Below are 22,925 nucleotides of genomic sequence, written 5' to 3'. Positions count from 1 at the left end.
GACTGTATAACACACAAATCTAAAATATTTACTATGTGGCCCTTTACAGAAAAAGTATGCAGGCCCCTACTTTAAATTATGTGGAAATCTTTGGTGGATTGCTTCATAGCTGGTCAAGTGTTTAATGATATCTGGGGAAATTGGGGTTTGGGGAGGGGCTGGAATGAATTATTGTTTCCTATTTAAATAATAATGGAATAAGGGATCTTTCTATCCAAAAATTGACTATCCAACCAGAGATCAGGAACAGATTATATTTAGAGGATGAGTGATGCCATATTTACTTTACCTGGACAAGTCAGTTAAAATGGTCAATATTGAGAATCTTATATAATTATTTTTAAGAAGTCTGACTTTGAGATTTTGTTAATGTTTCCTCTTGAATGTCTTATAAAGGTTGTTACATCTAATACCAATGCATTTTAATTAAACTAAGTACTTTTCCTAAGAAGAGACTAACTTCTGTGTCCCATTATTTCTCTAATTATGACAAGTTCGCAAGGTTAGCTAGGATCCCAGGTTAGTGCTGGAATGGCCCTCAGAATTATGCTCCTTGCCCTAACTCCACCTGTCCCCCTCCTCTCATCCCACCCCCCCCACCCCCATGAGAAAATTGTCCCAGAGAAGTTAGTCGGCTTGCCAGAGGTCATAATCCATCAGTGAGAGAGCAGGTACTTAAATCCCCAGTCCCAGGTGCTTTATAGCATTTGCATATATGGAACAGTTATGTGTTCATTAACAATGAACTTTTACCTCTCGTGAATTTTTTGCTGGACAATCACAGTTCTGGGCGGGGGGGGAAGCATTGCTGGACTCATCAATAAAAACCATTCTTTAGTAAAATCAATAACGAGGTATGCCATGATTAAACTGCTCAGTTGATAGCTGCTCTATTTGTGGCGTACGATTCTTAACACGAATATTAAGTTGAGGCGTTGGATCAAGTTCTTTTCCAAATAAAATCTTGCCTCGCTTGCTAAGGAGTTTATAAACCATACCAGCTGGCTGCAGCACAGCTACCAAGAACTTGAGACCTGAAAGGCTCCCTGGAGATCACCGTCCGACTCCCTCATTTAACATGAGAAAACAGAGGCCCAGGGAAGGATCTCAGCTAAACAGCAATACCATACATTCACACCAGGTTTCCTCCAGTTGCAATTGCCTTCGCTTTTTCAAATTTAAAAAGCAAAAGCAGGGCTCTTCCAGGCCAAGTGTCAGAAAATTCGGAATCTATCGGCATTATTTCTCTTTCTGGTTGAGCTCAGTTAAGATTTTTGGTAACTACACACAACTGCCGCCCTTTCCGTAACACAAAAGGTTTGAAGAAAAAGAGTTTACCCTGAGAAGAGACCGAGACACAGCGCCTCTTCCAGGCGCCGCCCCCTCACTCCCGCCAATAGCAACAGGGCCGGCGCTCACTTCCCCGAACCGGCCAATTGCTGCGCCGCGAGGGGCGGGGCGCCCGTTGCCAGAGAAGCCTCTTGCTGGTTACTAGCTCTGCTTTTGGCCTATTTGCACCTTGGCGTGCGCTCTTCCGCCGTAAGCGGATCTAGGAATTCGCCTGCTTCCCGCCTGGCGTCCCTGCCTTCCCTCCTAGCTTTACTCCCTGCACAGCCCCCTGCGTCCCGCTCCCTCCGAGCCGAGCCAGGGCTGGAGAGCACAGGTACGCTCGCCGGACTTTGCGCTAACGTTCGCGAGTCGTCAGCCCTTTCAGGCCCTCGGACGTCTTTCACAGCGCATCGGCGGCGGGCTGACGTCTCGGCGACGTGATGACGCACGGTGGGGGCGTAGGCGCGCCGTCTGGGATTGGCGCGCACTTGGTACGGACGCCTGGGCTACCTTTGGGCGGGGCCGGGTCCCAGAAGTGGAAGGCCGTCTCGCTTGCCCAGGGGTGGAACCCCACACCTTTTCTGCCGACACCCTGAACTTCCGCCAGACTGACGACCTGGGTTGGAACAAGGCAGCGACACTCGTACTCTTAGGAATGGAGTGGTCCCAGGGACAGCAGAGCGGATCTTAGCCGAGGGTGCTTGTTCAGAGCCAAGCCCTGACCGGGCCGACCTCGGACAAGGCTGCGTTTCTTTCCGAAATGGTGCTTTCTTACTCATTCGCCTGGCTTTTAAGTGCCCACCATATAATATCCCAGAATGTGGGAGACCCTGGGGCTCCGTAAGTGACGAATACTCCAGAAAACCTCAGGAAATAATTCCTTCTCCGGGGTCCTTCTAGATTCCAGCCTCTATAGGAGACCCCTTCAATCCTTGGCTAGAGGCCGACTTGCGTTCAGTCGCAGCTCTGCCAGTGAACCAGCTGTGTGGCCTTGGGCCGGTCACTTATCCTTGGCTTCGGTTTCCTTATCTGTAAAATGAGGACGGTAATAGTCACTGAGGAGTGGTTGTAATAAAAGAGATTAAGTAAACGCAGTGCTGGGTTTTGAGTATAGGTGGTCAGTAAGTGGTGCTTTTTCACTGAGACAGCCATAGCAGGACTGGCTGGTGTTGGGGATACAGTCTAGTGCGGAGACAAAGTTTCCCTGTCACTTAGCGCATGGTAAGGTTTCAGGTGCTTTTGAATGAATAAGGTTCTTGGAATAGTTTTAAGCACCACTTGGTTGGTTATGGTTAAAGGAACAAACCGCAGAAAGCCTGTCTGCTTTTAAAATTAGTTTGATACCCTTCTACTTACAATAAGAATGTCATGGTCGTGTTCGTAATAACAGCCAGGTATCCATGTTTTGCTTCTCTTTTTCTTCTATTTTCACGATTGATATGTATTAATAGTGTAGTTTTTGTATCCCAAATACCCAAAGGTTTGAGCAAATGGCTTTGTTTCTGTTGCTATTGTTCATTGTGCCTGGTCTGTACAAATGAATGAGACCCAAGAAGTTGGGTATAGCAATAAGGTTGAAATAATACCCACTGGGCACAACTCTGTTGGAGGTCAATAATTGTTTTTCCGTAGGCTTTCGTTTGGTAGTACTGTCAATTTATGACTACATTAAGATGCCTTGTAACAATTCTGCAAAGAATAGATCTTGAAAGAATTGTTTTGAAGATAAGAGTTCGTTCTATAGGAATAACTCAGGTCTGCAAGTAATTTCAGGAATGGTGATTGACTCAGCATGGCTTTTTTTTTTTTTTTTTTTTTTTTGTGAGGAGATCAGCCCTGAGCTAACATCCGCCAATCCTCCTCTTTTATTTATTTTTTTTTTTGCTGAGGAAGACGGCCCTGGGCTAACATCGGTGCCCATCTTCCTCCACTTTACATGGGACGCCGCCACAGCATGGCTTACCAAGCAGTGCGTCGGTGCGCGCCCGGGATCCGAACCAGCGAACCCCGGGCCGCCGCAGCGGAGCGCGCGCACCCAACCGCTTGCGCCACCGGGCCGGCCCCAGCATGGCTTTTTTTTAAAGAAATGAAAAGTATTAAAGAGAAGACCTGGTGGGAAAGCAACCCCAACAGAGTGAGCCAAAGGGGCCCTAAATTAAAAAAAAAAAAAAGCAAACGAAACCCACCTGTAAATGCTTCTGCTTTCTATTCAAACCTCACCACAGCTTTGGCTGGCAAAAGTTATTCTCGTTTCGTAGAAGAGAAAGCCTAGGCTCGTTGTGGCTAAGGGTTGTCCAGGTCAGGTGACTCATAAAGAGTAAGAACTGATGAGTCTGGCCTAGTATTCTTTCATTTTAATGTGCTGCCTCTGAATCATCAAAGAGTGGTTAAATTAATGTTAAGTGTATCTATGTTCTGTTTAAGAAGCAAGGAAGGAAGAAATAATACTTTTAAAAGATTTTTTTCAAACTGGTCTAGGTTAATATTGGTACTTAAAGGGATAAGCTATTATTATCTGGAATTTATATGTGGAGCAATCCATTCAGATGGTCATGGGTAAATGAAGTGTTATATTTGATTACTTTTTTCCGTACTGATCTCTTTTTATTCTGGCATTTTAATTCTAATTCCTTCATTGTTTTTTTATCACCAATGGAAACAGCTTTTATTTGATTTCTTCAAAATTTTTTACATGAAAAGAGTGTTGGAATTTCTTCTCTCTGGGACCCTAGTAACCAGTTTTCACTGCTTCTACCCTCCTCCTCTCCATATGCCTAGTCCATTCTCCAAACTATGACTGGATTTTTCTTTTGAAAATGCACTTCTGAGCTGTCATTCCTCTGCTTAAAATTATTTAATGGTCTGTCTTAATCTTTAGGAAAAAATTCAAGCCTTAAGCTTGGCATACAGTGACTGCTTTCACCATGTCCAGTCTCATCTTTGCCACTTGCCCTTACAAGTCATGTTCCCTCACGATTCCTTGTTCTTGCTGGTCCTGTACCTCTCCCTGGAACGCCTTTTCCTGTTCCCTTTTGCCAAGCTGAAACTTGTTCTGCAGGACTCTACTGAGGTTCCACCTCCTCTAGGAAGTCTCCCAGGATCCTGCCAGTTGGCGTTAGGATCCTCCCATACGCTCTCATGGTAACCCATGAGTCCCATGTCACCGCCTTGAGCACACTGGATTTTAGTGGTCTGTTCACTGCCCTCTCTTTAGAATTGTAGTCTGTTCCTTCAAGGAGCTTAATCTTATTCATCCTCCATTTCCTTGTACAGAACAATTTTCATTTTTTCAATATAAATTGAATTTATAAGAGTGTTGTTAAAACCTGACTGAATTGGAGCAAGTTTGTATGTTGTGTAGATTCTTATATTTATTTATGTTTTAGTATCTGATGACTTGATTCAAAACTGACTCACACCACTTCCTTACTTGTAATTGTGGGCAAGCTACTTAACCTTGCTAAGACTTGGTTTCCTCATCTGTAGCTTTTGGATGTTAATAACAATCTCCTAAGGCTTTTTGTGAGCTGATGTTTCTAAGATCAGTCAGTGCTCTGTTAATACATGGCAGCAGTTGTCCTCATGTTGAAGGAAAGGATAGTGCTTTGTGTTTATCTGGTAAAGGATGCTGACTTTGTGACTAGGCAGTATTCTGAATGTCTTTGGTCCGATCTCCTGGGTAATTGTCCCAGTTTGAGCAATAAATTATTTGGCCACCCTAACTTATATATTAGAACCTAACCTATGCCCCTCACTGTGTTAGCTAATATTTTTGTGTGTGTGTGTGAGGAAGATTAGCCCTGAGTTAACATCTGTGGCCAATCCTCCTCTTTTTGCTGAGTAAGATTGGCCCTGGGCTAACATCCGTGCCCATCTTCCTCTACTTTATATGTGGGATGCCTGCCACAACATGGCTTGATGAGCGGTGCATAGGTCTGCACCCAGGATCCAAACCTGCGAACCCTGGGCTGCTGAAGCGGAGCGTGTGAACTTAACTGCTACGCCACTGGGCTGGCCCCAGTGTGTTAGCTAATTTCTGAGGGCAAAGGGTGATGGGTGTGATATTTGCCCCCACAGATTTAATAGCAAGTTTAAAAGAAAACTGAAATACGAGCATTTGTATGATTCTGAAAATCACACAGTGTTAGGTGTTTAGGGTTTTTGGTGGGCTGGAGCAGTCAGGGAAATATTTTGGGAAGAAGGGGGAACTTAGGCCTTGAAGTACCCATCCTATATTTACAAATCAGTCATTTGCTGTCAACTTTTTCCCCTCATATTATCCAATCTGCAACCCCTCTTTTAAATTTAAATTCCTTTTTCTCTTTATTCATTGCAGAGAAGCATTAGCTAATTGTTTATCCAAGTTAACCTCTTTATATCAAAACATGTATTTTCCAATTTTGGTAGCTTTTACTTATAAGATCTATTTTCCATCTCTGGTTTTTTTGCTCTTTGCCTATTTCCAGATTTTCTATACATTTTTTTCATTATGGAGCTAAAAAGCCATGCAATTACTTCTCTAGTGAATTTTTGACTAGTGTCTGGAATAACGAGAGAAACGAGCAGCGTTCCTGTGTCTACTTTGCGTTCCTTGCTGAATATTTCATGGTGAGTTTTTCAGTAGAGGCTGTGTGATTTTGTTTGAAGCCATTGGGAGCTGGTTTTCCAAGAATTAGTGTTTGGCAAAACAAATTGAAACCTGCGAGATTCATATGCTTTTCTCTTTAGAGAGATTAGTTTTAAATACATATTTGTCTGCAGCTGGTTAGTTTACTTAGAACAATCTGGGTGCTAAGGAGGGTCTTGGACTGTGATCTTTCTTTTCTCTGACCGTGGCCAGCATCATGGCCCCTGAACAGCCATCCCTCAAATGCTTGTTGTGGGCCAAGACGGAACATAGTTTAGTGAGTGTAACTGAATCACCATAAACCCATGACCACTCTTGGGAAAAGCTTTAAGTACATGCCTTTTGGGGAGGGAGCTGGTAAAGTCATCTCTATATAGGAATTTTAATTCTTTAAACATTTAAAATATTTTAAAATTGCTAATCTTGGATTTGATCATTAAATATGTTTGCAGAAAATGTGTCTTTGTTTCACTGCTAACAAGTTGTACGAAAGTATAATACATTTGTCAGCTGGCAGTTTATTCTGCATAATTGAAAACATTTTCTTGTGAAACATCTGCTTTTCCATACAAGAATACATTTGGTCAACTAAAATATAGCATTTTTTTTTATAAAGGCAAGATTTTTTTATGCTAAAGAAAATTATTACATTGTTCACCACACATATGTTTTTGCTTATAGTCACAAAACGAAAATACTAGAGTGCCTTGGAACTTTTGAACAATCTTTATCCTGGAAAATATTTCTAGAATGTAAGAATATGATTGTTAATAATTTCTACGGAAATATATGAGACTTGATTTATATAGTGTTCTGCTTTGTGTTTTGAAGAATCACTAAAATCCCTATTTTTATAATTTGTTAATATTATTTGTTTATCCTTTAAGATAAAACACAGTTACTAATTATAGGTGATGAAGCACAAAAATGTTGCATGATTTTATCTTGTGACAAAATTTTTAGAAAAATTATATATATAGCTGCCAGTAGCCCACGAAGCCAAGGAAGGACTCATTTAAAATTCTGATGACAAATTGAATCTTATCTCATAAAATATTTTCTACAAATTGAAGATCCCTATCCTCTAGTATTGACTTTTGAACTTTTATTCCAAATACAGGAACCATTTTTCTTTTAATGATCCCCAAAAAAGATGAATCAAGGGATGACTAAGTAAAAAGCAGCAATCTTCATTCATCATATTCATAGCTGCTCTAAGCCTGAGTCCTCTCCTTCAGTTATTGCTTAGCTCTTACAAGGCTCATAGGTACTGAAGATTCAAATATAAATGAGACATTCTTTATTGAGATTCTAGTGTACAGAGAGACAAATATTTAAACAAGTGAATGGATGAAAGATAAATACCAATTCGTCTCTGAGTGGGGGGGCTGTTGCAGCTGTACCCATCAGTTCTCTTGATTGCAGTGACTTATCCAAAGCATGTTCTTTTTCACCCTTAGTTTTTCATTTGATTTTGCATGTCTGTATAGTTGTAATTTTTCTAGACTACGGATAGCTCAAAATATTGTTATGCCCGGAACAATGGATGTTACATGTTTGTAGCATTCAAGTAGGTCATCTTAGATTACCTGTAGGGTTATTCAGCAGTTCCTTTTGAACATGAGTTGTTGGTATTTCAAAAATATCAGCGTGCTTTTCATTGGCCTGCGTCCTAAATATTTGTCTCTGTGGTGTATAGAACCTTTAGACAAAAATAAAGATATTTTTACAGACACTTTGAAAGGCTTCTGAACTGCTAATTAAATGTTGTGGGTAATTTTCAACATCTACCTAAAGTATTGAAAATTCTTGAACATATATTTTGTGATACAGAAATATGAAAATAAATTACAAAGAGGTGAAATATCTCTGAAAAAATACAGAAAACCTGAAATATAACATTTAGTTTTGTAGAAACATAAAATGAAGTCAGGGAGACACATTACCGTATATTAGAGTTGTGAAAACACAGCCTTAATGATTGCTAAAGCGCTAACTCATTACTTGAACTGAAACAATTTTAAAGAAATTCATAAATATTCACATTTTCAAAGTGACATCTCCAAGTTTCAGTGAAAACAATTAGATTATTTAGTAAAATTTAGAAGTAATATCATCTGTCTGTTCATTATTGCCAAAGAGTATCCTAGATTGACCTGAGAAATAGGAATAAGTGAATTTAATTTTGAAAGGTCTACTTTCAAAAGAATATTGTATTTTCTTTGTAGCTACTGTTGCCAAATATTTCTGAAAGTATGTTGAATTTCTACTGTTCTAGGCATAAATAACATGCATTTCCCATTAGATGGATCTAATGAAACTGAGGACCATAGTTTAACGCATGGTTTTTATTCCATTTTCTCGTCTGATTGGATTAAGATAATATTATAATACTTCAAGAAATAGACTAATAATAACTTCTACATTCTTGTCATTATGTAGAAAATAGCGGGCCTTTTGGAAACTTTGTGTGGAAATTGGCAATTGTTGAATGGTTGTGCTATGCAATTTTGATACTGGTTTGAATTAATATCACAACGAACAGCAGTTATAATTTTTTTGTGTGTGTGTGAGGAAGATCGGCCCTGAGCTAACATCTGCCAATCCTCCTCTTTTTGCTGAGGAAGACTGGCCCTGGGCTAACATCCATGCCCATCTTCCTCCGCTTTATATGGGACGCCGCCACAGCATGGCTTGCCAAGCGGTGCGTCAGTGCGCGCCCGGGATCCAAACTGGCGAACCCCGGGCCGCCACAGTGGAGCGCGAGCACTTAACCACTTGCGCGACTGGGCTGGCCCCAGCAGTTATAATTTTGATTTTGTGAAATAGTCTTGTACACATCTGTAGAGTCCTTATGTTACATCACAGAGTTATGACAGGAAAAAAATCTTTACTGAAGTGATAAGTTTAATAACTAAAATATTTCCTAACTTTCAGCTTGGAGAAGTTGTGGAAGCCACCTACAAATCCATTTACTGAATTTATGGAGAAGCCCTCAAATGACGGAAGTCATTCAGAAGAACTATTTTCCCATCTTAAAAGTAGACCAGAGAAGGAACATTTACCACGGCATGCCAGTGAAAGTCATCTCAGATGGTATTCTCAACAATAGCAGGGGATATCTCATTTTCTGGTTTCAGAGTTTCATGTTTTGTCCATATTGTAAATTATTTGAATCAAATACAGCATTCTTTCGTGAATATCTTCTTCAAATCTAGTAATTCATATATTTATTTAATCTGATTACAAATGCGTTCATTTAGCAGAATTTGACTAGTTTTTTGGAACCTTAATGAAAGCAATTAAAAATGAAAAACTTACTTATTAAGAATGTGTCAAGTATAAGGCTTTTTAACTAAGGTAAATGAAAATATAAATACTATGGCATATTGGAAATGTAGTTAATAAACGATAATTGACTGTCCTTTGGTATATTGCTGTATAACAAGCACCTGTCATATTTTGCTTCTTTAGAATGAGGAATAACACTTGTTATTTATATGACTCATTGCCCTCAAAAATGATAATCTTAAAATACCACTATTGTCCGTATGGATGGTATAGTCCAGCTTCTGGTTTAGCTTGTTATAAATGAAAATGATGTTTTCTCATACATAATCATTGTTGACTTTCTGCCCATGGTTTTTCATAATGGACAGGTGTCACTTATAGCCAGCATCTTCTTAGGCCCATCACTTTAGGCTAGTGGTGCTTAAGAACCCTGTCTGTTGTTTGACATAGCCACTAAGATGCCATCAATTGTGGATGAGCCATTATATTATGTTCCATAAAGAAAGACAAGAGCTGCCAAGTAAACAAGATACAGTGCTTTCTTATTACTTGGAATTTTATTTATAAATCTTGAAAAAGCTCCTTCAGACTTAATTATACATAGATTTTTAATGCAAATAACTCTGTACTTATATAAAAATAAAACGTGAGTGAAATAAATTAGTTAAGGTATTCTCAAAACTTCGTTATACTCAAAGTCTAACTCTTCTGAATCATTCTTTGACTCAGAGTTGCCCTTGCTATTAAGAGTATTGATGACATGATGTTTATTAGGAGCATCTTTAAATGAAATAAAATTTATTGGTGCTGAGCTCTTAATTACAGTATACAGCCAGCCTACATTGGAATCTTGCTTCTGGAATGTTGCTAAGCATTCCTATTTCACCAACTCCCTGAACCCCTCTCTGTGACCCTTCGTTCCTAAGGGTTAGAAAAGTGTTGCACCCCATCTCTGGGATATTCTCCGGAGTGTTGGACACCCGTTCTATATGTTTTGATTTTGTGCTGGAAAGACAGGTCAGGACTGCCTCCTGACTGACAAAGATTATAAGAAGCATCCTGATTTCAGAATGTAAAAATGTGACCAAAAAAACAAATGTATCTTACAGTGATACACAGTATTGTCTAGGCAAAACATAATCAAGAAGGCAAATATCAGTTTTGTTTTGAATGATAATAATGTGAAGTCAAATGTGAAGGATTGTTAGATACCTGGAGAGTTTTAGGGGTTTTTTTTGCTCCATTTGTTTAGCTTATTCTTTCTTCTGCAGGAAATTTTTTGTGAAAACCAGCAAGTTTCAAGAAAGGATTTGAGACTAGGATCTAGAAAAAGAAATTTTTTGGGTTTGAGTAAGGGAGAAGGAAGGGAACAAAAAAAAGACATACACATTCAGACAAATCGTTTTACAAACCAGACAAGGGATATTGAATAATTATCAAATAGCACTTGAAACACTGCTAATGGCTTCGTGTTTTGCATATTTTTAACATTTTAAAAACTGTCTTTCCATGTATAGTAAGTGTAGAAAGGAAGTATAGAAAAAAGTTCGTACATTTTCAGTGACAATTTACTGTTACATTTTGCAGAACGATTTATGGAACTGTAATATTTAGTCAGACTATGCTATATTTTCATAAAAAGTGTAACTAGTTTATGTGACAGTTTTAACTTAAATTTTATTTGTGCATGTGTAATTAGCCTCAAGCAGGACATCCTAAATGAAAAGACTGAATTGGAAGCAACATTTAAGGCAGCTGAGTTGGCAACCTGTTCTGTAGAATTACTTTTGCCATTATTTAAGGACACCATTGAAGAGATTAGTTTTGAAAATGTGAGTATTTGACTTGTGAACATCTAATAAAATGAAAAGCTAGCATAATACCCAGAATGCATTAACTGAGGTCTCATATCTTAAAGTAGTTATTGCCAATACTGGTATTTGATACCAAAAAATGCAGGATTATCAGTGTTCTTTAGTCTTGTGTCATTAACTGCAATTCTTTTCCTGAAAAGTAATCTCAGGCATGCACCTGATAAGAGGCTATGCTAGAAACTGGATACGTTGGTACTTGACTTACTTGGAGTTGAACTAGAGAATCTACTTTTCTCAAGAGTGAATTTAAAACTAAAATATTCTGGGAGATGAAATATATCTATTTTCTATAGTGTTATGCAGAGTAGAAAACTATTCTAAAATTTCAGTGTACCAAAGTTTGAGTTCGGGACAAAAAATAAATTGTTTTCTATTAGTTTTATTAAAATAAATATCTGCAATACTTTAGGGTTTAAGCCTTTATTTTGATTTCATTTTACTTTAATGTACTATGTAACAGATCCTATTTACTATTAATAAACTTGGCAAAATTTACTATTACTATGTGCAAAAGAATGATTTTGTTACTAGGAAAAAGTGTTCTTCGAGAATAGTAATATTATATTTGAGTGTCTTAATGCTATGTCTTAAAATGTGTGTGTGGTTCTTATATTTTATTAGGCTAATCTTTCTGCATCGAATTTGGAGAAGTTTTCTAAACAGAAGGAAATATTAACAAAAGAATTAGACACTTTTAAACAAGTAAAACAAGCTTTAGAACATCATCTTAGAAAGACAGAATACCAACAAGTAAGAAGCACTACGCGCTAATTTAATGGTGAAATTTCTCACTTGGGGAGGTGTATTATTTCTCAAACTACAGAAATTAAAATACTCATATATTTGAAATGGAAATAGTTCTTGAATTTTTATTTGAAAATAACCATCTTCAACTAACCCCTACTTTTTAATTGTTTCATAAATATTTCTACATGAAAACAGCATGTTTTTGTAGAAAATATATTTTTATTTTCTATCTCAAAAACTTTCATTGTGGGCCGGCCCCGTGGCTTAGCGGTTAAGTGCGCGTGCTCCGCTGCTGGCGGCCCGGGTTCAGACCCCGGGCGTGCACTGACGCACCGCTTCTCCGGCCATGCTGAGGCCGTGTCCCACATACAGCAACTAAAAGGATGTGCAGCTATGACATACAACTATCTACTGGGGCTTTGGGGGAAAAAATAAATAAATAAAATTATAAAAAAAACAACAAAACTTTCATTGTTATACTTCATTCAGCTGATTACAATAAAATACTTAGAATTTAAGCTCCTGTGTACATTGTATTTATACATTCATATATTCTTTTTTGTAATAGTTTTATTGATTATAGACACATACCATACAATTCACCCATTTATAGTAGGCAATTCAATGATTTTTAGTGTATTCACAGAATTCTGCAGCCATCACCACAATTTTAGAGTGTTTTCATCACTATAAAAAGAAACCCCACGCCCTTTAGAAGTTTGCCTCCCAACCCCACCCACCCCTCCGTAGCCCGTTATCTACTTTCTGTCTCTAGGGATTTGCCTATTCTGGACATTTCATATAAATGGAATCATATTGTATGTGGTTGTTCATAACGTCCTTCTTTCATTTATGTTTTCAAGGTTCATGCATGTTGTAGCACATATCAGTACCTCATTCCTCTTTATTGCTGAATAATATTTCATTGTATGGGTATACCAGTTTTATTTATCCATTCTTCAGTTGATGGACATTTGAGTTGCTTCTACTTTTTGGCTGTTATGAAAAAAGCTGCTGTGAACATTCATTTACAAGTTGTATATACCCAAGAGAAATGAAAACATATGTGCATGCCAAGCAATTCCACTGTGTACCCTTACAGAGTCCAAGGATGGGCTCTCGAAGTCCATGAACCCTTTGAAATTGTGTGTAAAAGTTTGCATTATATGTACATGCATATATGCTTTTGGGTGAAAGGAATTCTTAGCTTTTTCACATTCTCAAGCATGAGTGTGACCCTCAAAATGAATAAACATTCTTTTATGTTCTCATTTAAAATGTCTACATAAAATGCTGTTACTAATTTGCTATAATTCTTTAAAAAATTTCTTATTGCGAGAATTTAGGTTGTTTTTAATTTTTACCTATTTATAAACACTGTGAGCTTCCTTTGTATACAGTATTTTTGTGATTTTTATGTCATTGGCTTATACTTTCTGAGGCATTTTTTAGAGATTAATTTAGTAAATTAAGTAATTTCATAAATTGTAGACAAAAAATGATTTGGAACACTTAGGCAAAAATCCTTCTGATAGTTAACTTTTTAAAAAATCTGAATTGTGCATGGTAGTTGTCCATATTAATTTCTTAAGTGATGATTATTCCACTTTCTACTTCTTTATGTAGAGAACTACAGTTTGTGACCACTGATTTATAACATCTTTTTTTTCACAGATAGGGAACAGTTTATCCAGCATGTTAGAGAAGCTAACTGTTAATGAAAGTGAAAATACTGTAAGTCTTTTTAAACTTTGTGTCTGTTCTTCTGACATTTTTTGTTTGTATATTGCTTGGTTTTATAACATTGGCGAGTATTATCCAAGTTTGATATTTCTAAATTTTACCTTATATTTGCTGAAGAATCTTAAGAAGAAGATACTTGAAAAGGAGACCTATATCCAGGAACTTTCTTGCTTGTTTCAGAATGAAAAGGTAAGCAAATTTTGAGCTTAATTCACCATAATTTCTTAATATCGCCTCTCTTTTTCCCTTCTTTCCATCCTGGCCCCCATATCCTCAGAAATAGAAACAGAAAGGTTTTTAGCTTATTTGGATATTTTACAAGTTTTATGTATCAAATATAGCGTCTTATTTTTTAAAGTTTTTTTTTTATTTTTAGATTTTTATGGTGTTTCAGTCAGGGTGCTTGGTATAGATCTCTATATGTTAGGAACTATGTAAATTTGTATCATATTTTAATTTTTGTATAAATTGAGGAATTTTAGTGTTTGTAGGACATACCCATAATTTTACTTATGAGGATAGATGGGAATTTTTAAAAAGAGATAATTATCAGGAGCCATTAAATGAAAGGAGGGAGGAAAAAACATCCCCATAGTTTTATATAAAATGCATTTGTAATGGGGGAGTCGTGGTTTATGTAAAGTGGTACTTTGCTTTTTTATGAACTTTTTAGGTCATGTCTAAATATGGTTAAAGTTAAAGATTGTGGAGAAATACAGATATAACACATTTTTTTGTTTTCTCTGTTTTAGGCAAATGCTTTGAAAGCAAACCGTTTTTCACAATCAGTAAAAGTAGTACATGAACGACTACAGCTCCAAATTCATAAAAAGGAAGTGGAGAATAATAAATTAAAAGAATACATAAAGGTTATAAATATTCATCCATTTTTATAGTTTAAGTGATAAAATTAGTGAATGACTAATTGACTTACCTTAATTCTGGAATTTGCTGGTTTTGAAAGAATTCAATTTGTGTTGCCATGGGAAATACATATTTGAGGCAAATCTTAATTTTAAGATTTCTGGCCCATCTAAAGATTTGGCTCCAAATCCCTATATAAAATGTTATCTCTTTTTAGTGCCAATCCAGGAAGGATTTGTAGAGCTTGAATTACTTAAAAAAAATCTTTCCTATTATATAATTTATGTTTTTTGTGGAAAATTTGTAAAATAGAGAAAATTAAAATAATTTAAAAACACCAAAACCATTGGTAACATTTTGGTATCTAGTATTCCAGTCTTTTTTCTATATCTATACATACATAAATACTCTCACACATATTTAGTAAGCAGTCAATAAATGTTTATTATTTTTGTGTTTGTTACTAATGGTAACAACCTTAAAATCAGTTAATCTAGGTTTTTAGGTTGGTGTTTTGATAATTGAGTAATCTCCTTGTTATACAGTTTTTTAGCAGTATAATTAAGAGGAATTTTTTGATTTACACTGAGTGGTTTAAATATTCTTTTGGAAGCCTCACAGTCACTTTGGGAAAAGAATTTGAGGATGCTATGATATGACAGGCTAATTGGAACTACTGTCATTATTTTTGCCAAAGGAAAAGAAGCAGTGTTCCCACTTTCAGAAGAGAAGTGTACAAAGACAAACCCCACTGAGTGTGAGGACTTCTGTGTTACATTTCTGTTTGCTTTTGCACTCCTGAGTAATAGCAGATGTCTGCAACCTGAGGCACATGTTTCAAGACTGCAGTTGGGGTGTTTGTTTTTTTTTTTAATTACAAAAAAACCCATCAAAGGGACATTAAGCAGGCTTATGAGGAGGTGTAAATTTTGTGCTTTGTCTCCCAACATGTGCTTTTAAGCACTTTCCCCCATAGATTCTCTGTGTCCTTTGCATCGGTGTCCTGGGGCACAGCAGATAAACTCGAGTTGGTATTGCATTGCTGTCTCATGGTAAATGCAAGAGAATACATGTGATTTAACATCTCAGACAATCATCTACGTCTCACGCAATTTTTAATTATGTCCTCAAATAGCAGTTGGGGAAGTTTTTGAAAATATTTTCCTTAATTTAAAAATGAAATATTAAATGATTTTTTAAAATTAAATTTAACAGTTACTTTTTATATCTATGATAATTTGGAGAAAATATAAGGCTAAAATCCTAGGATTTTATCATTACATTCTCCTGTCTAATACTTTGAGTTCAAATTCCTTTATAAAAATTCAACTGTTTAGAAATGATTAAAAGAAGTTGCATTAGGTTACTGATATTTTTCTACCTTCCCTCTAACACACAATTTTGGAATTTAAGTAATTGGGGGTCAGAATTTAGTTCTTTGATTTAGTTTTAACAATTTGTTTTTTAGAGTACAAACACAATGAGCTCAGTTTGGTAACATAAATCCCAGTTTTTTACTATTGTTGAGTCAGTTTATTATATTGGGTCATTAAAAATTTTAAATTACATTATAATTCTCTGAGAACTATCCCAAAGATACTTTGAACCAATTTTTTTCTCTCTAGATCTTTATAATATAGCAGTTAGAATTAGAATATTTTCATGTTTTAGGAGATATAGAAAATAATTATCTTTATACTATGCAGCATATATAGTTCTTTGTAAATGAGAAAAGGCAAATAGTTGACTTTAAATTGGTGCCTTTCATTTGGCAAATGACTGTAAGAGGTTATTTATTTTGAAACTATAAAAATAATTTGATAGTTTCAGTACACTTCCTAATAGTCCTTACGTGTGGGATTTGATAAATCCAGTGAGAAGGTGTTTACTGGAACCTTGTTCAAAAAAATTTACTTCACCTTTGGTGTTTAAAAGTGTTTTTTAAAGTGTAGCAATTATTCCTGGCGTGCTGATGACACCCTGTGGTTTCGTAGAAGAACGACAGCTGTATTTTTTGTGGGTCTTCATTTCTCTTAAGTCGACTTACTGTACTGCTCTTATTTGGTTTTCCCCAACTACTTATTAAAATGTTTCCTGGGAACTCTTAGTTAAGATAGATTTTTAAAGACAATTTAAGAATGTTTTATTTCTTCTCCTAGTCTACTTAGTGACTTTTCAAAGAGATCAAGTCTTTAAATCTTGTTTAAGATGTACTTCTTAATCTCAATTTTAGTGGAAGTTAAGAAGCATAGTTTTTGTTCATCACAGAATTAAGCAGAAAAGCCATATCTTTTACTGTGACTTCCTTGATTTTTTTTTTTATTAAAATGGTTATCCAATGAATGGGAGACTAAAACCTAAATTCTGTAATAATTTTACATTCTTTTCAGTCTATATACAACTTTCAAAGAATGTAAAAGCATTAAAATCTTAAATCTTTAAGTTCTTAGATACTTAATACTCAAATACTTTAAATACAAAGTCTTAAAATAATTTGAAATAAAAACATGAGAGTTATCACTGTAAATCATATCCGTCATCCACCCAACCTAATATTCTCTCTCTCGTTATGTCACCAAGAGATATGTAAAGGAAACAGTCATGCCGATTAACACCATGAAACTCAGTGGATAGAAACATGCCCTCAAACATCTTTCTACCCCTCCTAACTCTTATGGATCAGGTAGTCAGTCATTCATTTATCTAAACATGTTTGGTCTTAGAATAAGAATTTCCACAAACTTACTACTCATTGGGTAAAGCTGTATTTTTATTGTCCTTGATGTAACTCTTTCAAGTGTAAAGGCATGTCTCTTAATTCCAGTAAATTAAAATTTGGTAAGTAAGTATGTTTATCTCATCTATACCCTTCATGATCTATAGTTTTATCATATCTCCTTTAAGCCTTTATCATTCGAACTAAAGAGTTCTAATGTTTTTGAGGCACTGCTGACTCCTTTGAGCTTTGTATAGCTATTGTTTGAATTGTCTCTGACTCAGTTATGGTTTTTTGATTTGCAATAACTAATACTATGTAATATTCTAGATGTGAAATTTTTATAAGTCCTAGTTAATCACAAAAGTTTTAAGGAAGTTAGTGTTTTTACCGTAATCACCAACATTAGGATCTATAATACAAGTAGCATTAGTTTTATATAGGCTTATATATTTTAAATTTGCATTCTATAACTGGTTACAAATAAACAATGGTGAAATTATCTTTCTTCACTGTTTTGCTTTATAGTAATCTTATGATTAATCCTTTTGATAAAACCTATGTGGAAGATTATTTACGTATTTTTATAGTGTTTACATAAACATTGGAGTTCTAAAATAATTTAATTGCTGCTAATATTTTTTTAGAGCTTAGAAACCAAGATAGCTGAATGGAACTTGCAATTGAAAAAGCATAAGCATGAGACTGTAGCAATGAAAGATTCAAGTAAACAAAAAGCAATAGCTCTAAAAAAGGCATCTAAAATTTACAAACAAAGGCTTGAACATTTTACTGGAGACGTTGAAAACCTTACTTCCCAAATTAGAGATCAGGCAAGTGTATACATTCTTTCTTAAATAACTATTTTATGTACTTAGTTTATGTAGTTAATGTCATGATGCTTAATATAATAGTTTTGTTCTTCTCTTAATACTATTAATGCTAGAAAAACTTTACTCTTACTTTTTTGTATTAGTCTTTACTTTGAAAGATTACATAAAATGTCAAATTTGCATATTGAATTATATCGGCATTTCCTTGGGAACTTTACTTAAAGGATATGTTAAGTGTGTCCCAAAACTTCTATGGCCAACTAAGGGTGACACTTTATACATGTTCCCCCTTGGAAATTTACAGTGCATGTTAGCATGTTACAGGCCCTGAGGAGGCCTTCAGTAGAGCAGTGTAATGAAGGGTATTGAACTCAGAGTTTCCCACCACTTATTTAACCACAGAACTCTTCTTTTACCACAAAGCAACTCTTGGAACTGGTTCTGAGCAGCACCAGTTTGGGAAATGCTGATTTATGTTATTAGGCCATATGCCTTTTTTCAGTAATTCACTTCATTAAACTCTGTAATGCATTAAAAACCATACGCTGACGTAAACACACCATGTGAAAGTTATCTTTGGGTGTAGTACAAAGTTGAAAAATGGACTTAGTGCTTTGTTGTTGACGAATTATTACATTTATTCAATTACCAGTTAATAAAATATTTACTCTTTTTCATGTCTCACTGGTATCCCACCTCTTAAGAACCAGTGTTAAAGCTTATAGAATTATTAGAGGCTTTTATAAATGAAAACAGACTTGCATAAACACTTGTGTAAACAAAACTTAACATTCTATAAGCTCATGTTAACATGTTAAGGCTCTAGTATTTAACCTACATTCAGAAAAACTTAACTAGATAAAAGAATCGAAGACAAAGTTCAAAATCTAGAAGGTTGTAGACCTATTTGAATGCCTGAAAATATTCTTGAGTGGTAAAAACTAATTGAGTCCCCATTCTTGGGATTTTCCTATTTAAATAGCATCATGTCACCCATGCCTCAGAACATGGTATAGGAAGGCTCCTCTGCTTGTTTACCTTGTCCTTTTGGGTAAGGTACTTCACCTCTCTAAGTGTCAGTTTCCTTATCTATAAAATAGGTGATAATAATACTGCCTATCTCATATAATCGTAGGGAGGAGTAAAAGAGAAAATATATGTCAAAGCACAGTGCCTGGCCATACTACACTTTTACCATATTGGCCTCCTTTCTGTTCCTCTAATACATGGAGTTTGTTTCATTGTTTTGTTTGCTATTGTCTCTGACTGTAGTGGTCTTGTCAGTTCACAGTCACTGGTTCCTTTTTTTAATCATTCAGATATCTTTTTAATTGATATCTCTTCCAAATGGCCTTCCTTGACCACTTGTTTTGAAGTAGTCCCACAACAATGAATCATATCAGTGTCTCAAATTTTCTTCATAGCATTTATTTTATAGGTAAAATTTATTTTTTTCCATTCTTATTGAGATATTGGTAAAATTTCTAAATATCTTAATTTATATTATAATTGCCCAACTTATACTTCATAGTGTATATCAAAATCTATTTTACATAAAATATGAAAACAGAATACTAGTCTTCAATATATCAGAAATATTACTGTGAAAAATATGTAAACAAAAAATGTCTTACACATAGTAATGCTCAATAAATACTTGTTCAGTGAATGTCTGAGTGATGGAAGGAAAGAAGGAAGCACCCAATGAATGTTAACTATTGTCCTTAGTACTTCTGGGTCTTCTGGTTAGTGATTATTGGCACTGTTGCTATTCCAGTGAGTTTGTTTTTGTGTAGATTGGGGGCATAATGGCCACAGCTCACTAGGTAGATTTGTAAAGAGTAGATTCATTTGACAGTTATTTGTTGAGTGTCTGCTGTATGCCAAGCATTATTCAAGGCCCTAGCAATGAACGAACCAAACAAAAGTCTCTACCTCTTGGAGCTCACGTTCAAAGTGGATAAGCCACCATTACCAGTTTCATCTCTTTGCTGACAGTAAGAGTGTTTGAACGCCAACAGGGGTGACCTCTACAAAACAGGTTGGCATCATTAAAACAAAGCTAAATAAGGCTGCATTATTAAATGCTATGAATTGTGGACTTGCAGGTAGTTTCTACATATACCATAGAGGGCTTCTTTCTCCTCTGATGCTTCTGTGGTTGCTAGCATCTTCTATGTAGAGAATGCAAAATGGAAAGTTGAGTAAATAGAAATGGAATTATCTTCATTAACTATGAAAAATTGTTTGAAAATAGTTACATCAACATCCTTAAAACCTTAAGTTGGAACTGCCACTATGTGCCTATAAAATAATAATAATATAAATGTATTATTAAAGTTTACTTTAAAACTTTCCTATATTCAGAACTGTACACTGAAGTTTTCTGTAATTAAAGTTCTATACTTTATAGGATGAGTGTTTCCTTGTTTACAATGTATTTGTGTTTAGGGCCCTGAAAAAAAACGAAGTGTTACTAAATTATAAGATGAGTACTTGATGTTTTTTTCAGGAAGCCAAGTTGTCTGAAACAGTCTCAGCTTCCAATGCCTGGAAAAGTCATTATGAGAAAATCGTAATAGAAAAAACTGAATTGGAAGTTCAGATCAAAACAATGAAAAAGTAAGAAAAAAATTTAGAATCTTTTTATTGTTTAATAAGTGTTTTCATTTCTTTCCTCTTTGGTTTGTATTTTGGTTCTTCTGGATTACATGTGGTAAAAATGTTGTCTATATTATTTGATATTTTTGATATTTATAATTTCTCTAAGCTTTTCTTACTCTAAAAATACAATGAAATGATTACCCATTAAAAGTGCTGACATTCTGAAATTTTGAACTTGTAGTTTAGTATTTGGCATGTAGAGCGTGTGTCATCTATTTGCAGTAAATGTTAACACTACCTTTGTCTTAAAATAGAAATGATATTTCTCTACTGAACAAGAATGTGTAAGTAAGAATATATAACGTAGTTTATAATAAAATCATAAGTAGTTTCAAAATCTTAAAAACTATTGTTCCTTAACGTGCCTTCAATGCATAAGAAAGAAAATAAGTGAGTAAAAATACATATATTTTATGCTTTGAAATTTATTATTGATAAGCCAACAAGAATGAAGCCTAAATATTTGCTTTTAAATGTTTTATTTTCTGTATCTTCTCTTCAGTTTTATTATTGAAAACTAATGTATATAATTTGCTTCTGAAGATTAGTTATTGTCTCACTTGATCCTTTTATTTAACCTTGTTCCTGAAAGTGTGTATATGTGTGTGCACAAGAGACAGGTGGACAGACATACCTGTGGATGATAGTTTAGATGTTTTATTGAATAGCAAAGAGAAGGTTGTGTAATAGCAAAGAGAAGGTTGTGTAATTTTTCATTGGCACCATCAATGAGTAATTATTTCTAATCAAGGTTACTCAATAGTAACCGTATCGATTACTGCTTCTTATTTCCCTTGTTCTATGAGTTCTGTTAACTTCTGAAACAGTGCAACCTACCAAAATAATTTCAGAAACACACTTAAAATGTATTATTTGAATGAAAATTTTTATGAATTTTATAAAATATATCATTTATTTTAAAAAGGCAAATCATTAATCTTTTGGAAGATCTGAAGAAAATGGAAGACCATGGAAAAAATTCATGTGAAGAAATTCTTAGAAAACTTCAGTCAATTGAATATGAAAATGAAACTCTGAATCTTGAGAATACAAAATTAAAGGTACTGTGTGTTTGCGTGTGTGTGCATGATTGTATAATGACAGCCTAGTCTACTTAGTAGAAGTAGCTTCAAATAACAGCATGTTTTGAATAGTTTGCTTGTATCATTTTGTCCTTTGTTTCTCAGAGTATTAGAGTATCATTATAACATGATACTATATCTATATCTACATGTCTGTGTATGCACATCTATACACACATATTTGTATATAGATTTTTAAATGTTTGTAGATGTATATACAGATACATGTTAAAATTATTTTCAGCAGTATTAAATAAGATTTATGAAGTTGAATAACTGTCTCTTTATCTCAACATAAAAAAAATTTATTTACTCTTTAATTTTAGCAGTTAAGTGAATCATCCAAAATTACATTAACTTTAATGCATGTATTTCTAGGTGTCATGGTTACGATAGGATATAACCTCAGGCCTGGTCTGTTTGAAACCAGAAAGTATGTTCTTGGCTGCTTCATAACCAGAAAGAATTTTCCAACTTAATCAAACCCAAGGAGTGATTGGTTTGTATGTGTACCAGAGAAAAGATGGGGAAGAAGCTTTTATACTTTCTGAGAAAAAAGATATTTGAGTTCTCAATCAGAGATACAAGTAACCAGATGAGACTTGACTAATGACCATGGCACCATTTTCAGTTCCATAATACTATTTTTGGAGGACAGCAAATAGAAGACAGAAAAGAATCTGTGTATGTAAAAGATGGCCAGAGTTGGCAGTTCAAAGCTAATAGGCATGAGAGAACCTAGCCTCTTTTTACCTCTCTATTCTGCCATTCCTAGGTTGTGACCCTCATTCTTTATAATCCAAGTGGATCATGAGCCATTCATGAGCCATTATAGTCAAGTTTCAAGCAACAAGATGGAGGGGAAAAAAAGATGGATTATCTCCCTTTTTTTTTTCCCATCTCCTCTCCTTTAGGGAAACTTCCTGCAAGTTCCATACCACTTGATTCTTGTACTTACTTAGGCATATGGCCCCACATAGCTGCAAGGGAGACTAGGGAATGTATTCTTCTAGTTATCCTGAGCTCTAGCCGGATATGAGTACTCATTATTTCCTGCAATTTGTTCATGTTTTCCTGTATCTATTCCTGTAATTTTACTACTCTTATGGTTTGGAATGCTATTTTCTCAGTATCTAAATCTTACTTTTTCTTTAA

At 35.2% G+C, this 22,925-nt stretch overlaps 1 protein-coding gene across 13 annotated transcripts in view; it reads left to right on the top strand.

Moving 5' to 3' along the window:
- Positions 1–1,509: 1,509 nt before the first annotated feature.
- Positions 1,510–22,925, top strand: part of ODF2L (outer dense fiber of sperm tails 2 like) — a 36,658-nt gene continuing 15,242 nt past the window's right edge. For 2 of the 13 annotated variants that reach the window (XM_058538425.1, XM_058538421.1), the window contains exons 1-11: positions 1,702–2,169; positions 5,868–5,937; positions 8,894–9,052; positions 10,947–11,079; positions 11,743–11,871; positions 13,543–13,602; positions 13,729–13,800; positions 14,364–14,480; positions 17,839–18,024; positions 20,537–20,646; positions 21,614–21,749. In XM_058538425.1, the coding sequence (XP_058394408.1) occupies positions 2,148–2,169; positions 5,868–5,937; positions 8,894–9,052; positions 10,947–11,079; positions 11,743–11,871; positions 13,543–13,602; positions 13,729–13,800; positions 14,364–14,480; positions 17,839–18,024; positions 20,537–20,646; positions 21,614–21,749 (1,194 nt within the window). In that variant the 5' untranslated portion in view covers positions 1,702–2,147. Of the gene's footprint in view, positions 1,664–1,699; positions 2,551–5,795; positions 5,938–8,893; positions 9,053–10,946; positions 11,080–11,742; positions 11,872–13,542; positions 13,603–13,728; positions 13,801–14,363; positions 14,481–17,838; positions 18,029–20,536; positions 20,647–21,613; positions 21,750–22,925 lie in introns of those variants that run through there. The other 11 variants (XM_058538431.1, XM_058538430.1, XM_058538434.1 and 8 more) reach the window with 11 other exon arrangements.

The sequence above is a fragment of the Diceros bicornis genome, chromosome 4 (genome assembly GCF_020826845.1).
Source record: "Diceros bicornis minor isolate mBicDic1 chromosome 4, mDicBic1.mat.cur, whole genome shotgun sequence".
Classification (NCBI taxonomy): Eukaryota; Metazoa; Chordata; class Mammalia; order Perissodactyla; family Rhinocerotidae; genus Diceros; species Diceros bicornis.
Note: the sequence above shows the minus strand (reverse complement) of the source record. Positions and strands in the feature narration are given on the sequence as shown.